This window comes from Falco punctatus (assembly GCF_963210335.1).
Source record: "Falco punctatus genome assembly, chromosome: 8".
NCBI lineage: Eukaryota > Metazoa > Chordata > Aves > Falconiformes > Falconidae > Falco > Falco punctatus.
Window position 1 is genome coordinate 64,074,451 of NC_137588.1, and position 15,391 is coordinate 64,089,841.

At 43.6% G+C, this 15,391-nt stretch overlaps 1 protein-coding gene across 9 annotated transcripts in view; it reads left to right on the forward strand.

Moving 5' to 3' along the window:
- Positions 1-15,391, forward strand: part of JAKMIP2 (janus kinase and microtubule interacting protein 2) — a 75,290-nt gene that overhangs the window by 16,293 nt on the left and 43,606 nt on the right. For all 9 annotated transcript variants that reach the window (XM_080397833.1, XM_080397828.1, XM_080397834.1 and 6 more), the window contains exon 2: positions 14,164-14,433. In XM_080397833.1, coding sequence (XP_080253959.1) covers positions 14,305-14,433 — 129 coding nt within the window. In that variant the 5' untranslated portion in view covers positions 14,164-14,304. The remainder of the gene's footprint in view (positions 1-14,163; positions 14,434-15,391) is intronic.

Genomic DNA, 15,391 nt, shown 5'->3' on the forward strand with positions numbered 1-15,391 from the left:
GCTCCATTCTACCTGACCATGAACACTCCCAGGGATGGAGCATCCACAGATTCTCTGGGCAACCTGTTGCAGTGCCTCATCATCTTCAGAATGAAGAATTCCTTCCTACTACCTAATCTAAATCTGTCCTCTTTCAGTTTAAAACCATATACCTTTCCCATCTTATTATTGCACTTGAGTCTTATCGTTGTGGGATGTGATAAAATTACATGGGGCATATCCCTATGTGGGGCTCAAAGTCCATGAATAACACTTCCTCACAGTTATGCATACACTTTGTTTTATCCTGTTAGTAACTGGGAGCAAATACCATAGTTGGAAATACAGCTAACACTTTATTTTGTTACAGAAGTGGTAAAATAATTGGTATGATTTACCTCCTGCATTGGAAAGTCAGAAAATGTGTTAAATGTTTGAAATTCTACCATGTGGAATGAGATCGTAAAACTATGCCTGAGCAGAATTTATTGTATTCTGCAATGTTTTAACCCGATGCTTCTTGATAAAGCAAAGTGTTGTGTGTACCACACTGAACTCCGGAAATCAGTAATACGCCTAAAAAGCAGCGTGATATGCCTCATAAAACAGAAACCTGGGGTGATACAATTATCCAAAATACTTCACTATATATTTTATGTGTAGATATATGCTTGGATTTAAAACAAACACTTCTTTGAAATGAAAATTATAATCATGATTGGTTGTCATTTTTTCCCTTGACAAACTTGTATCACACAAACAAAACTGGATTTCTCAGAAGTAGAGTTCAGCCACTGTGTACCAGCTATAGCCTATGCTAGCTATTCAGCCAAAGCCACACTTAACTTCATAAGTTGATTTATTTTGCTTATTTTGCTTTGAATCCAAAGATACTTCATAGATCCCTCAGCTAAAATACATATTTTTTTTTTCTATGTGGAAAAAGGATTTTCTATTTTGAGAGGAGACTGCTGAGTCTGTACTTGTCTTTCACAATAACCCAAGATGTTTTAGGACTCCTGTGGCTGGATCGGATAAATCACTGCTTTGAATTGTGGTACCATGATATTCATCTCCCTTCAAGAATGCAACACCTGTTAGTGAATATTTTCTGTTCTCTGCAGCTTGCACTGCCAGAGTTTTGTGTAGTTTGTTCCAAGTTATTTTATTTGAATCTCAATCTAGTGTGTCAAAACACATCTATGATTACAGTATATGTCTTCTAGCATTCATGTTTGTGGTATGAAAAGCTGGAGTGACACTGAAAAGAGCCCAAGCATCCACTAGAGAGGTTACTCAGCGGAGGTGCGAGTTGGTTACTTGTGCCCATCTTCAATATACATCTAGGGCAGACAATAGCTGTACAGCAAAGGGGACTGTTTGATTATGTTTTACTTTAAACCTTATTTTGTATTTAAACTTTAATTGGGCTAAATGATGCTTCTGTGGATCTCATTGGGGAGAGGAAATTAAGACATGTCATTATGAATAATCTGAATTCTGTTTAACGCAGCTGAAGTGTTGTTAGTCAAACCAGAGCTATGAGTTCTCAGCCTCTCACTGCCAACGCATCACTACAGCACTCTAGTACGCGTGTGGCATTTTTCAAAGAGCAAGAAAAAATATTAGTACATTAATTTATTCGTTCATCAAGATGAAAGGCAGCACGGCTGATTAAGATTCTAAGAGTAAATAGAATTCTGTTTCATTATTTTTTCCCTAAGTCCCCAGGCTCAGCTGTAAGTACATCTTACAAATTCACTTACCCTGGGAGACATCCTGGTCTTCTACTTTCTGCTCCTGTTGCAGTCAGTCACAAAGTTCCCTTTTACTTTAGCACTGTTCAGGCATACTGGTAAAGTAGTTTTCAACTGAAGGCACTTTTTCATATTTCAAGTAAGTTTGGGTTTTTTTAACTGCAGTTTGGTAGCCAAGTAGATAAATACTTGATTGGAACTTCTTGTTAGGGGGAGGGAAACAGAGAGCTCAGTACAACAGTTTTTCAATGTTTATCTGTGAAGTTATTTCACACAAGTGTTTCTCTGAGTTTTGCAGTTTCAGATACCTCTTGTATTTGGTGGCCCTCATTAGGCAGCTGTTGCATAATTAGCAGAGTCTTCCTTTTTGCTATAAATGTACATCTATATGCATATTCTTCTGTAATGAGGCCTACTGGGAGATGCAGTAATGACAGACTTAAGTGACTGTGATGACTGTTACACAGGTGCATGCTGTGCATGGTGTACAAAGTGGACAGCAGCACCCAGGGTTAGAAAAGGGGTAGGTTTTTCTGTCTTTTGGAAAGTGCTTTCGTCACAGTAATTGCAATAGGATTTTTGAACAAGCTGTTAAGACCATTGGGGCAGTGACTACATCTTAATTTTTCCTCTGTCTGTCGCTATGCTACGTAATAACTGAGGAAGCCTTAATTCTAAGGATTCATTAGTGTGCGAGATTGCTGCTGTGGTTTTGAACTGAAATAGTATTGCTGAACCGGGACCTTTTGTTCTGAAATACAGGTTTGAATTTTGTACATCATATCAGTCTCCGTACATTAAAAGGAGATATGTTACTGTATTTTGTCTGCTTTGCTTTGTGATACTGATGGTAAATCCCATTTGATTTTCTGGCTAAGCAAGGTCTGTGGTTGCTTTTGGTTTTGCAAACAGCACTCCATAGCTGCAGCGTGCCAGGGAACGTGGTCCACAGTTTGCAAGTGACCTTTTCCTGTCAGCCTTAGTATTAAGCTGCTGTCATAATGTCCTGATGCTGTCATTGTAGCACTCCAGAGAAGAACAGGGATGAGTAAAGAGCCACGAGAAATGCTGTACCTTCAGATGAGGGTTTGGTCAGGTTCACTGAAACAGCCTGAAAATTCCCTCTTGGGTTAAAAACACAGGGAAATGAAGTTCCTTTCTTTCCCTTCCTCCCACTGGTGCATGCAGGTTTTTGTGGAGCTAAGCAGACTTTTATACTTGGAGGCCTCTCTACTTCTTTTGAATACAGGTGATTATGATCTGTTTGTTTTGTACTTGGAGTAAGTAGAAAATGAAAATTAATGTGCAGCCTGACAATAATGCAAGAAAGCTTGCCTGGAATGTAGCATCAGAGTGCCGATTTGTTGCTCCTACAAAGCTTTACCACTGTCGCTGCAGTATGCACTACCCTGTCTTTGCAGGCTTCATTTTTCAGCACTTTGCCCTTCTCCAAACAGATAAACCAATCTTTTCCAACATTGCAAACCAGATCTCCAAACGTTCCCTGTCTGCATCTGCAAGTGGGAATAATAATGCTATCAAATGAAAGTGAACACAGGGATGATGATGATGTTTGCCTAATGTCCAGTATTTTAGTTTGTGTGGTTAACAACCAGATGTTAAAACTTCTGTGGTTATATTATGGTGTGATATTGCCATTCCTTGTGTCATTTTTAAGCTAGGATCTTACCCTCCTAGAGATACAGGCACTCATTTCTCACCCTGTGGCACATTGTAAGATACTACACGCTGAAAATAAATCCTTGTGATTAACATCTTGCATTGCCTGTGCCTTAGATTTAGTGGCCAGTATCTTGCCTTATTCTGTAGCTAGAAAGCACAAATTATTTGGAAGCTCAACACGCTCAGAGGCTTTCTGGAATTATAAATAGAATAGTTCAGTTGGAAGGGACCTATAATGATAGTCTAGTCCAACTGCTGACCGCTTCAGGGCTGACCAAAAGCTAAAGCGTGTTAAGGGCATTGTCCAAATGCCTCTTTAAACACTGACAAGCGCGGGGCATCGACTGCCTCTCCAGGAAGCCTGTTGCAGTGTCTGACCACCCTCTCGGTAAAGAAATGTGTCCGTTCCCTTTTGTCCAGCCTGAACCTCCCCTGGCACAGCTTTGAGCCGTCCCCACGCATCCTGTCCCTGGATCTGAGGGAGCAGAGATCACCTCCCTCTCCACGTCCCCTCCTCGGAGCTGCAGAGGGCAATGGGGTCGCCCCTCAGCCTCTGCTCCGAACTAGGCAAACCCAGAGTCCTGGGCGGCTGCTGGCAGGATGTGCCTTCCAGCCCTTCACCAGCTCCGTTGCCCTCTCTGGACACATTCGAGGACCTTCACATCCTTCTCAACGGTGGGGCCCAGCGGCGCAGGCAGCGCTCTAAGTGAGGCCGCAGCAGCGCTGGGCACAGTGGGACAGTCCCCTCCTGACCGGCGGGCTGAGCTGTGGCTGATGCCCCCGGGATGCGGTTTGCCCTCTTGGTGCCAGGGCTCGCTGCTGGCTCCTCTTGAGCTGCTGCCCACCAGCACCCCCAGGTCCCTTGCTGCAGGGCTGCTCTCCAGCCACTCCTCTCCCAGTTTGTGCTGGTGTCAGGCATAATCCTTCCCAGGGGCAGAAGCTGGCAGGATGGATGGGACCAGATCATCAAAAGCAATGAATTTTTGTTACTTGAGCATCTGGCTAATTACTGAGGCATCAGCTGTTAAAGCTCAGGTGTGGACTGGAGAAAAAGAAGCTGCCAAACAAGAGGATGCTCTCTTAGTTATTGCTAGGACCTGAATTGGAGGTTTCAGGTTCTGAAACTTGAGATGTTAAAGTGTAAACCTAAGGACGCAGGACCTGACTATGTATTTTAAAGCTACTTAGACCATTAAGAGTGAAGACGAGACTGGTGGTAATTTTGAAAAACATGAGGTAAGTGTCCCCACTTCACATGGGAGTTAAGTCAGAGCCCAGGCACTGCTGAGAGCCCCTTGTGAATGTTTTGGTGCTTTATTAGCTTTATAAATCTGGTCGTGCATTCCCACAGATGGTAGCTTTGGGAGAGTTCTGTTCTCTGGATCAGGCACAGAGGGGAAAACAAAATATATACTGAACAGTGGGTTGTACTGAGGTGCTGCTTGTCAGAGCAAGCCGAGCTCTGATGGATGGGAGTTTAAATGCTTTCAATTTTCCCACCACTAAAGAGAAAAAAAATCTGTTCAACCACTGTTGATTTTATTTGTTTAAAGGAAAATATTACAGCTGGAATTTTCACAAAGCTTAAAGAGTTATGGGCCCAAATTCTACTGAGTATTTTGGCACAAAATATGCAGGAGGAGGCATTCTTAGTCTCTTTTTTGGGTCCATTGCTGTTATGTGTTCGAAGGCCAGATGATGAAAGAATCATTGGGATGAGCTGATTTCTCTGCCCTTGCTAAATGTAGGTGTAAAACCCTGCGCTTGTTGACCTTTCAGTAAGAATTCCAGCTGGGTTTCAGGGGAGTGCGCTGCTACAGTCCTGGATCTGAGCAGGAACTTCAGAGTGACCAAAGCAAAGACAGGGGCCTGGGGAACGCGTCCTGCAGGGCTCGCCCAGCTCTCCTGCATCCAGAGCCTTCGACTGTTCCCCCATCACCCAGATCAATTCCAATTTGCTGGCTTTTTCTGAGTGTGCTGAAGCCGTGTTTCTGCTCTGGCTGTGTGTGTGGAGGTGCCCTAGGCAGTGCACACAGCAGCAAGAAGCCAACTCGCCTCAGCACTGTGTAACCGGCTGGGCCGCAGGAGGGCTGCGGCCTGCGAGCCTCCGTGCCCCGGCATGCTCACCTGGAGAGGTGACAGCAGTTTTAGACAAAATCACCTGTTACTTTGGTAAGTACGTTTTGGAACCTGTTCCTTGTGGCCAAGCTCACCACAGTCACTTCTAACCACGTGCTGCAGCCCTGTGCTGTCGGTGGCCTAGGGGACAGCCATGGCTGGCCGCCTCTCGGGCTGCAGTGGCAGAAGGTAGGGCTCCCTCACTGCACGGGTCATCGGGCACTGCATGGCTGTCCAGGCCCGGTACTTTGGAGAGTCGATTAAAGGAAGGTAGTGAGGTGGATGGCTGAGAGAGAGACAAGGCAAAGGGGCCTAGGTGCCCGGAGGCCTGTGTGTGGGCCAGATAGCTGCCTTCCCTTGGCTGCGTGGGCAGGCTATGTGGGTCTTGTTTTGGGAACGCTGAATGCCAGAGCCCATGCTCCCGTGGCTGGATGCCGCCTGGGTGTATGTGATTACCTGTTAATTGTCTGTGTATGTCATCCCCATCATCCCGCCCCCCCAAGCTCCCCCGGAGCACTGAGGGAGAGGAGCATGTGAGGGTGTAGAAGTGGTTGGGGCAGGCAGATTTCTGGGGGCCTGGTATCTCTTCCAATTGTTATTTGAAACTGATTCCCCATAAGAAAAAACTTAAGTTTTCCTCCCAAGGAATTCCCAAAATAAAACAGCAAGTCTCTTTCAACTGAGATGAGAAATAAACTGGGATTGGTTGTGTTCTCCCGTTGTTCTGATTTTTAGCTTCCCTGGGATCATGTTTTGAGGACTGTTTCTCTTGTTTTTCACAACAGCTGTAGGCAAGAGTGATGGGAGCGCAACATAATTCTTTTCTTTTTTTTTTTTTTAATGGCTTGTCAGGCTGGTGCAGTTTTTCTGAGTCACTACTTGCCAGTGAAACCCTCCTGTGTCACCCATGGATGTGGCAATTTAAACCTGAGGTGAAGAGAGGGTAAAGTATGTCCTAACGTGCCCAGGATCACTTATCTGTGGCTAGAAGGAGCTTGGGACTTGTGTTTTAAAGGCTTCGTAGGTTTGCACTGTTGGCACTGTTTTGAAATTCATAGACAAACTACCAAGTAACTACTATGTGGAAAAGGCATGCATAGTCTGAAGTTATGTCATTAGGTATATGCACTTGAACATAGGTCTGTATGTCTAGCCACACATAAAAGATGTGTAACATAGTGTGTTTACTGGGGCATGAGCAAAATTCACTTTATGCATATTATTTTCTAAGTGTGTGACCTTGACCTTCTGCACCCACAGTCGAGTTACATCCACCGTGTGTAGTATGTTTGTCCCCTATGTTAATTTCATTTTGCAGTGCACAATTTGGGCATCGCGTTTCAAGTGGATTTTGTACGTAATTCATGGGAAAAGCAAACCCATGGTTCAGAAGACAAAAATTGTCTGGCTAGATTCCACTAATGCACTTTATTATAGTAAAACAAGATAAAATGGCTAAGATTCTTAGCACAAGTGGGTAGAGTCAAACAGGGAGCTATTGCAATGCTGTAAGAGAACGATGGCCTCGGCTATTTTCCTGACAAGGCCCCAGGCAATTCCTGTAACATAAATACAGGCTCGCCTGTCACATGTGCGAACTGGAGCATGCCTATGGCTGTTTGATTGGTACGCGCTTGAGCCTCTTCATACTCAGCTGAACTTCCCCTGCAAAGAGTGTATTGTTTCTCTTGTGCTTAGGCTGTTATTCCAGTGAGACTGGGAAGGCATTTTCTGCAACTTGCCTCATTCATTGCAAACCAAAACAGAGAAAAGAGTCAATTTTGAACCTTCAGCTCTCATGACAAAGGCTTTCCCTAAAGACACATTGTTTTGAAGAAGTCTGACTCCAACTTATCAAATTAACATTCTGTATGATAATAGTGATTTTTACATATTTACAGGGAAGGCAGGCAGCAAGAGGGCTTTCTGCTGATAATTTTTTTAGAAAGCATCTTTCACATAACTATAGAACCACAATACAAACGCGGAGCACTTCCCCTGCATTCACCTCTGGACTGCCTTGGATGTAAGACTTGTTCAGCGCTTCTGCTTGGGGCTGAGCCTTCCTGGTGCTTATGCTAATAAGGGTATCCAGTGAAACGTGTCTGAGTGCAGTATGCATGAGCTTCTAGCCTTGAAAAATATGGTGGGAAGGCTTTCATACAGGCTGCTAAACTCCACCCTGCCCCAGACTTTCAGATATCTTCAGTGGGATTCTTTTGTCCTGGATCCTTTTAGATGAGAGGGGTATGACTTAACCTTATCCTAATGTGAACAAGCAAGCATGTCTCTGAACTGACTGCAAAGGCAGCTTCAGGGGACAAGCCCAGGTAGGAAACCTATGTTACAGATGAATCCTGCCCTACTAATCTGTCCTGGTTGGTCTCACCGTCTCAGAGGCTGAAGACTGTTTAGCCTAGGATCATGCTAACCTTTCCGTGTGACCTTGGGGGAAGCAGCCTGGGGTATATCCAGGTCCTGCTCAGACTTGCAGAGGCAAGTCTGGGGTCAGATCTCTGGCTTCCCAGAGAGGTTCTGGAATTTCCTGCTCTGGAGACATAAAAAACCCACTTGGATGCAATTCTGCTCAGCCTGCTCTAGGGGGACCTGCTTTAACAGGGGTTTGGACTAGATGATCTCCAAGGTCCCTTCTAACCCTGATGATTCTATGATCCCAAACATCCCTGGAGCAGGGGCACAGGGCTTTGAAATGCTTGTATCTGCACCAGCCTGAGGGCTCAGAACACTGTGATTCAGTAGGGTAGAGGCTGTGGTGGCAAATTGCTCATTTCTTCTTTCTGAGGCGTTTCTATCCCTAGGTGTCCCTTGTAAAGGCACTTTTATAATATGCAAAGCCTGTTTTTGTAAATAAGCTGTTAATTGTCTTAGAGAAAACAAAGTGACCAATGACTAGCAAAGAAAGAAAGTAAAATGGACTAACCATAGATTATCAGTAGAAGCAATGTTCAGAGTAGATCCCCTGGCCACTTCAGGTAAAGGCTAATAGTGTTATCTGGGAGTATGCATAGGTATAGTTTTCCTCTGTGCTTTTGCTAGCATATTACCAAACCCAGGTATTAACAAGAACGTAACCTAGACTGCCATGGAAAAGAAAGGACTAGAGAGCAAACAGCAAATAAAGGAGAAAAATAATTTTAAAAGCATGTAAGCCAAAAGAATAGTAATAGGAATGGGTGAGATTTGTAGGAAGGAAAATGCAAGATTAAAGAGACTAGGTAGAAAAACGCTTCTAGTGGGATTGCTTATCCCACTAGTTGTACTTGCCTGTTTACATTCAGTCTTAAAGATTATGGAGTGCTTTCTTTGAGACTTTTTTTTTTCCCTTTCTTTTTAATGGCTTGTTCTGCCATGGGAAGCAGTACACTGGTATCCACACAAAGTCCCAACTATGAGACTAATATTTGCTTCAGACCTCTGGAAGTGTGAATACTTTTTCTCCCTGCTTATATCATGCAGCTAAGCTTGAACTGATCTTAAACCAAACAACTCCACAACAAAACCCCAAACCAACCAACAAGCAAACCTTGCGGTTCAAATGTGCTGTTTCATGCTGTACCAATTCCAATTAAGTTCAAGTGTAGCCAATATCTCTTGCTGATAAACGCTTCACAGCCTGTAGCAATGTGTTGCTGTTTCTCATAAAAAAAAGGTGGCAAATTATTCATTACTTCATTTAGATTCTCATTCAAGATGCGTCACAAAAGAAATGTGTGCAGCTGTTACTTCAGAATTTACTGGGTGGATTTTCTGAGGGGCAAAATGGAATCTTTCCTGATGAGCTCCTGACTGAATTTATTATGTTTTAGGAATGGGTTTTATCCTGCCATCTTGGATGGAAATTTGTACATAGGATTTCTTAATTTTTTTTTTAAGCCCTCTTTTGCATAACCAGAGGTCTTCATGGCTCCAAGGGCTCCAACAATAATTCCTACAGATTATACTGACACATGCTGGTAGAGGGCAAAGCTGATAGGAGACACTCCAGCTGCTATTGTACTTGGCAGTCATTCATCGTAAATAATTCTGCCAGTCTTTTTGCTTAGAGACATCTGACAGATGCTTCTTGCAATCTCTGAATAGTTGCATTGCCAAATAGACTACCAGGTTTTGAAACAGTTATTAGGGTCATGTTATTCCCACAATCTGGGAATACTATGGTGATGTAATTTTGTTGAGTTGATGTATCTAATGGTGTCCACACAGTGCCCTGTGTACTTCATAGAGGTCTATATACTGAAGGCTGTGTCCCATTGAAAACAAGGGAATTTATCTAAGGAACTAACCTGTTTCTTCTTCAAATCAAAGATTTGGTAATGTGTACTGCTGAGAACCAGTACATCTTGTTGGCTGCCTTACCTCCTTTGGAACTGAGAGTGCTCAGTGTAGCAAGGACATGGCAGTCAGTGAAATTAGCCTCCTAACTTGCCTAGATTACCACAGCAGACTGCAGGGGCAGTGCTCTTCAGTAATATAATTAGCACCCTGTGCGGAGTGTGTGGTATTGCAAGATACCAGGGATTTTTATGAAGGGCTATTCCCTCAGTGCAGTCTGCGAAGGTCTGTGAGCCAGCACTGGTAAAGCAGATATTTAGAAATGCTTTGGCATAGAATTCAAGCTTTATGCATTAAAAGCAGTATGATGGAGAACTGACAAACTCATTGGGCCCTTCCCTCTGAAAGAATGGTAGGCCGCCCTGACAAGTGAAAAGATACAACTGTAGGCATCTGAATATTGTAGTGCTCTTTCAGGGAAAAATAATTCCACAGAAAGAAGATAATTCTTGCCAAAAATATTAATTTACTCAAATGGAAGTTTCAGTGAAAAAGCAGTTTTGGGGTACATTTTTTGACTGACCTTTACCTATTTAGAGCTGCTCCGCATAGAGTAATAACATAGCTTCGCAATTATGGATCTCCCCGTGTCTTCAGTGGGATACTTAGCCAGATCAATAGACTAAATTTGTAAGGTTGATCTGGTCTGTTAAAACAGAATATTTCAGTTGTAGGTCCCTTCCAACAATCACCTAGTCCAACTACTGACCCATCATGGCTGACCAAAAGCTAAAGCGTGCTGAGGGCATTGTCCAAATGACTTTTAAATGCTGATAGGCACGGGGCATCGACCTCCTCTCCAGGAAGCCTGTTCCAGTGTAGCTTCATATGTATGTTGTACCTGCTGTAACCTCAGCTCTGTTAATGTATTGTAGGCCTAATAGCATCACTCTGACATCCTGGGAGGTAGTTACTTGATTTCATTAATCAAAGAACAGGACTGCAAGATGGAAGTGACCAGTTAGGTCCCTCTCAGTTCTTTTTTCCTCTGTAGTACTGGCTGTCTTAGGCTCTGAAACACTTCTCTGTTTTTATTAAAGCATTTTCCACTGTCAGGAATGTCTCTTGGAGACCATCTTGCAGGTAACAAATTTTGCCTCAGTTTCTTTTTCTTTTTTCAGTGGATATTTTCCCCCCTAATCCATCTCTAATTGATTTCCTTTCTAAATTTCTCTCAGGGAAAACTGGAAAAGCCTGGCAGCACTAGAGCTGTGTCTGCTGACTCCACGCCTAGAAAGAGGCAGCAGAAGTGATCACAAGAGCTCCCCAGTAAACACCATCCAAGCCACATTTGGGCTGTGTGGCCCTGGTACATTAGTAGAAGTTTCTGTTATCTCAGCCTGTAGCATGTCACCATTGCCTCTAGAATGGCTTTCTCTACAAATGCTAAACTTGTGTTTTACATCTGCAGAGAAAAAAATATCAAAGCCTGTTTGATTAGCTGTTAGAGACTAAATTACCCTTTTGTAGAAGACTGAGATTGTGGGTTTTGCACCTCATTCTGGATTTTCTCTTTATTGTGTTCTTTTCCGAACTGAAGTGTGTATGCACTGTTGCTGTTTGACTTGAGCTTTTTTGCTGCTGTTCCAGTCTGTACTGTCCATACGCAGTGACTGGGTAGCACCGCAGCGTTCCATCTGCAGGGTGATGGTATCTGTAATTACATGTCTTTATTCTGTCAAGCGTAAACTTACAAGGTATCTTATTCCTGCATGGAAACATTCATCTGGTATGAACTGCTGCTAGTCTCTGGGAGGCAGACCTGGCAGCAGCTCGTTGCATGACGTGGTGTGGTGCCTGCGACTGTAGGACTGCCCTTGGTGTTGTGTGGCAGCAGTTATTGAAATGTGCCCGTTGTGGGGGCAGCCTCAGCCAGCAGGAGCTGCCACGTGTACTCACAGTCTCTCGTGCTGTCTGCTGAAGAGGCCTCTGGGCTGGAGGAGCATCTGAAAGTGCTTTCTGCTTTCAGGGTGGTTGAGGATCATAAACAACACAGCAAAGAAGCATTTCCCCTATGCAGGAGATAATCTTCTGTGATTTTTCAAATCTATTATCCTTACCTCTTTGTTTATGTACTGTTTTCTTTATTGAAAGCCATCCTTTGCATGCCTAATCTGGCTAAAGTGTCATCCATTGCTCAAACCCAACAAGTCTTCATGTATTATTATTATTCATTTGGTATTGACAGCCAAAGATTTCTGCTTTCTTGACTATTTCTGTCCCATCTGACCTGGTTGTTTTCCAAGCCAGCACTAAATCAGATCTGTATGTGCTGTGTCATATGATACATGACAAGAACAAGCCATATTTATTAACTGCTTTCTAAAGCCCATTTTCTTTCTCAATTGTCTGCACCTACAGCAGGCTCAGCTCTGTTTCAGCTGTACTGAAATCTCTATTGTTTCAGCTCTCCTGGTGAAAAAGTCTTCGTGTAACTAGCATGATTAGATCCTTTATTACCAGTATTGAATATGAGGCACTGTGGGAAATATGGATCAGATCCTGCTCTCATTTGTAGTTGTACATGTGCAATGCAATGTCAGGATTTCAGAGTTACTGTAACTGGGAGCAGCGTGGGAAGCCCTGGGTGATACAGGACAGTGTTTTCAGGGTAGCAGGATCAGTGTGGCAAGAAGTGAATCTGCTTTGTTCAGTTTACAATGACATTCTTTACTGAGGATTCTGCTGTTGTCTCAAAGGCTATGTGTCATTTCTGCAGGTTTTGTTGATGTGATAGGAATGTCAGTGTGACTGAACATGAGCATGGCACTGTCTCAGTTCCTGTTTCGTGCTGAGACACATGGGCACAGAACTTTCTAGGGAGCTTATTAAATCCACAGTTATTTTGTGGGTAGACAGTGACGTGCAGAATTAGACTCTATAACTCGAAAGTTATAAAGTAGGTATGTTTATTGCGCGCAGATGCACGGGGGATCGCTCCTCCACAAGTGTGCATGCCCGACGTGGCGAACCATCTCACATTTATACAATAAAACAAATGAATATTCAATTGACACCTATACATATTCGTTACCTAAACCCCGCTTCGTATGTTAATTAGCTTATCAGTCCTTTGCCTGGAATGTGGTGGTCTTGCAGGTTTGTAGGTGATTCATGTTCTTGTGACCATCCGTGACCATCCGATCTTCCAGCAAGGAGACTTAGCACTCCCTCCCTCTAGATAGCCTTGGAATGTCTCTCATCCTTTTCTCATTCTTTTTAAAATAGCCCCTTTGTTAGAGGAAGGAGGGGCAGGCATCTCCTCAAAAACTGTAGTTGTCTCCTCAGAGCTGTGTGCCTATGTGACCAGACACCGCACCCATGACTAGTCACCGTACCCACATTCCTTGAGCAGACATATACAATCACAGTCGGTGTCCATTGTCCCCATTTCACACTATTTCTCCATATCAACAGAATACCTCTTTATCCAAAGCTGTCAGTCAATGCCAGTAACCAAGACAAATGCTACCTGTCCCCCTCCCAAAAAAAACCCACAAAATCAAACAAACCAAAACCCTAATAGGTATACAGGACAGAGGGATACCCATATTCGTAGTGATGTGGAAAAAACCCTTGGCTTCCTGATCTGCATACCTTGCTGATGTGCTTGGGTTTAAGCTTACTGCATCACTTTGGCTTAGGACAGAGTTTTACCCCAAAAATGGAAACCATTGGTGGATTTTTATTTTTTTTTAAACTTCTCTTGGAAATGGCAAAGGGGACATTTTCTAGTCTGATACAGGCTTTTGCATGCTATTAGTTCTCTGATTCTATGGAGATCCAGAACGCTGGTGAGTACTTCAGCACTTTCCTTTTCTTCCTGTGGGAGATTGTAGGTGTCTTGTGGGAAGTCTGAGTTTGGCACGGGGTCTTGTGGGGGATCAAGGGTTGGGAAGGGTAAGAGGAAGATACTGTTGGTAGATACTTGAGACTGAAGTGCCTGCTTTGTGGTTACCTCTGAGCGTAAGTCTTGGATTAAGTGGCCAGCCCTTTCCAGTCCTGTACTCTTAACAGCACTAATCTTTATGGTAAACAAACTATCTTCCTTGCATGGTGTCCCTTCTGAGAACAGAAAAAGGACATACGTGGAATCTCCACTAGTATGCCAGACTTGCATACAGAAGCCTGATTGTGTGGGATCTCCCTTGCAGGTTTTCAGACAGAGGTTGCAGTGTTTGGAGAAGTGAGCTATCTCTTGTGTTCTGTAACCATGTGAGCTGTCATGCTGCAGTGTCCACTGACAAATAATAGTATGTCTTACTTCTCGCAGGGCTTCCAAAGCAGCTGAGTCCAGGACCTTAAGGAATGTCACGCAGTAGGTGCTGAACTAACTGGCACTGAAAGGAACAGAAAAAGATGGCAGAACGTATTTGAAATAATTAAACACGTGGACTTCCGCTGATAAGAAACCATGTCAAAAAAAGGACGTAGCAAGGGCGAAAAGCCTGAGGCGCTGATTGTTGCCCTACAGGCTGCCAACGAGGAACTCAGGACCAAGCTAACAGACATTCAAATTGAGCTGCATCAGGAGAAATCCAAGGTGAGTGAGGGTTTGGTTTTAAATAACAGTGTCTGCACTGAAAGAGGGAAACACATGGAAAAAATAATATCACAGAAATTAACATATGCAATGCAACTCTTTCCTAGAACAGTGGTATGATAATTTCCCCCCATATAACATTTTCTTTGGTGGATGTCCTGTTGCTTATGTGGAACAGCCTCTTTTTTACTGAGGTACAAGATTAAGAAGTCTTTGGCCCTCAAATGGGAGTGATACGTCTTTTGTAACATCTTTGGCCATATTCCAGTTAGTGGGTTTCATCCTGCCCACTTGGTGTTTAGAAACTGGGTGCTGTTGCTGTTTTTTGAATGGCTGATATTTCAGCAAGACATGCCCTTATTTTGAAGTTAAGTATTCCCTAAGTGTGTAGCATGACAATCCATGTCAACCCTTGCAATCCATCTCCAGTGCAGCCAAACTGTATTGTATATGCTAGCATATGTGTGCATTATTTAAAGCTTGTTCAGGTGCTAACAGTATGCTGGAGTTACAGTCTCAGATGTGTAGAGTTAGGCTAAAGCCAGCTGAGTATCATGCATGCAGGGGACAGATGTACCTGTGAAGGTTTGAGGTGCCTCCCATATACTTCAGAAGCCTTTGGTACCACCTCAGCGCTGTGTGCTGTGGCTTCAGCTCTTGCCTTCATCTTCTGCTTAACTTTTCACTCTCTTTTCCTACGTTGTCCGTGCTGGGGCCACCCTTGCGAAACACATATCACCTGTTTACACTACTAGTTTTGTAACCTGTGAAAAGGTAATGGGCTGGGTGTTACCCAAGTATAAAATACTAGCTGTTGTTTTACACCTACCCTGCACATACCCTGCCCACATTCTGTTGAAATCCTTGCAAGCGGCACCAATTTTCCTGCAGCTGATGCCAAAGTGGCTTTGCAAGGAAGTGTACTTTTTGCTCTCCACAGTGTTTCTCCCTCTTCATT